The 1,647-nt window shown below is 66.2% G+C and overlaps 1 protein-coding gene across 1 annotated transcript in view; it reads right to left on the reverse strand.

Moving 5' to 3' along the window:
* Positions 689–1,647, reverse strand: part of RSG1 (REM2 and RAB like small GTPase 1) — a gene marked incomplete in the record, with an annotated part of 2,338 nt that continues 1,379 nt past the window's right edge. The window contains 2 exon segments of the mRNA XM_021417547.1: positions 689–1,007; positions 1,455–1,591. Coding sequence (XP_021273222.1) covers positions 788–1,007; positions 1,455–1,591 — 357 coding nt within the window.

The following is a 1,647-nucleotide window of genomic DNA, read 5'->3' on the forward strand; positions in this document are numbered from 1 at the left end:
TCCATCCATCCATCCATCCATCCATCCATCCATCCATCTGTCCATCCACTCACCCATTCACTGCCCCACGTGTCCACCCATTCATTCACCCATCCATCCATCCCCATCCACCCACCCCCCACCCATCCCTCCGTCCCTGTCCATCCGTCCGTCCATCCAACCCCCCACCCCCCCAGGTCACCTCGCACCCCTCAGCCCGGTGCTCCCTGCTGTCCCCCCACCCCCTCCCCGCCTGTCCCTGCAGTTTTGGGACGTTTCCAGCACTTTCTCCCAGGGTTGCGACGCGCCCGGATGGACCGGCCGGGCCGGCCCAGCTGCTCCCCAAAACGTCGCCGCGCCCCAGGCCCCACCGTGACCCCGACTCGTCCCACACCACGCCCCACACTGTCGCTGTGGGGTGGGAGCTGGGTTTCCCCGAACCCCCATTAGGGCCCCGTGGGGGCAGCTGGGGTCCTGTCCGGGTGGGGTCCCCTCCAAATCCCCACTATCCTGCAGCACCCCAAATCCACATCACCCCCGGCACCCCCAGATCTTATAGGGACAGCACCCACCCAAACAGCGACCACACTCCCCAGCCCCGCGAGGACCCCGGGCACCTCCTCCTCCTGCACCCCAAAATTTAGGGACTCCTTCCTCCTTTCCCTCCCCTCTCCCCCCCCCCCAAAAAAAAAAAATATAAAATCCAGGGTTTGGAAAACCAACACTGTTTAATGGCAGGGGGAGCCCAGACGCCACGGTGAGGGGCTCCCACGCCCCCACAGCATGGAACCCCCCACCAAAACGGGGTTCAGTCCTGGGGGGCCCCCTGTCCCTCTGGGGTTACACCAGCTGCCATCTGGTCGCGCTGCCAAAGCTGCCCCACCAGGGAGTCCAGCAGTGGGGCCACCCGCACCAGCCCCCCCCGGCCCACCCCACAGCCCCCCGCCCGCAGCACCCGCAGCCCCCAGGTGTCCTCGAAGGCAGCCACGTCCGCCTCCGTCACGGCAGCGTGGGGACACAGGTCGAATCTGGGGACATGGGGGGGGAGGTTAGGGTGATGGCAGAGCCCCAGAAATCCTACAGGGCTGGAGGGGAGGGGAGCAGGGAAGCGGGTGCTGGGATTTGTGGAGGGGGGGGATGGATTTAGGGTGCTGGGGATATGGGGGGCACTGGGACGCCGGGCATTTGGGATGTTGGGATTTGGGGGGCTGGGGAATGCTGAGGGTTTGAGATGCTGGCATTTGATTGGGATGGGGGTGATGGGATTTGGGCTGCTTTGGGATGCTGAGGGTTTGGGGCACTGGAAGGTGCTGGGGATTTGGGGTGCTGCGATGCTGGGGATGGGGGTGATGCAGATGCAGGGCGCCGCGGGACACTGCGAATTCGGGGCGGTAGAGGAGAGCAGGGAAGGGCAGCGCAGGGGATTTGAGGGGCTCCGCTTCGATGGGGTGGGGGCTGCTGGGGACCCCCAGTACCTGGTGCCCACCACCACGCGCAGCGTGTCCTCGCCGGGCTGCAGCACACGCGCCAGCCGCGCCGGCAGCTCCTCGAAGGACGTGCGGTCGGTGAAGGAGAAGAGCAAAAGGACGGCATCCGCCTCCTCCCTGCATGCCTGGAGGAGGAGGAGAGGCGGCCATCACCCATCTCAGCGCCCCACGCCCCCCGTCC

This window comes from Numida meleagris, chromosome 20 (assembly GCF_002078875.1).
Source record: "Numida meleagris isolate 19003 breed g44 Domestic line chromosome 20, NumMel1.0, whole genome shotgun sequence".
Taxonomy (NCBI): Eukaryota; Metazoa; Chordata; class Aves; order Galliformes; family Numididae; genus Numida; species Numida meleagris.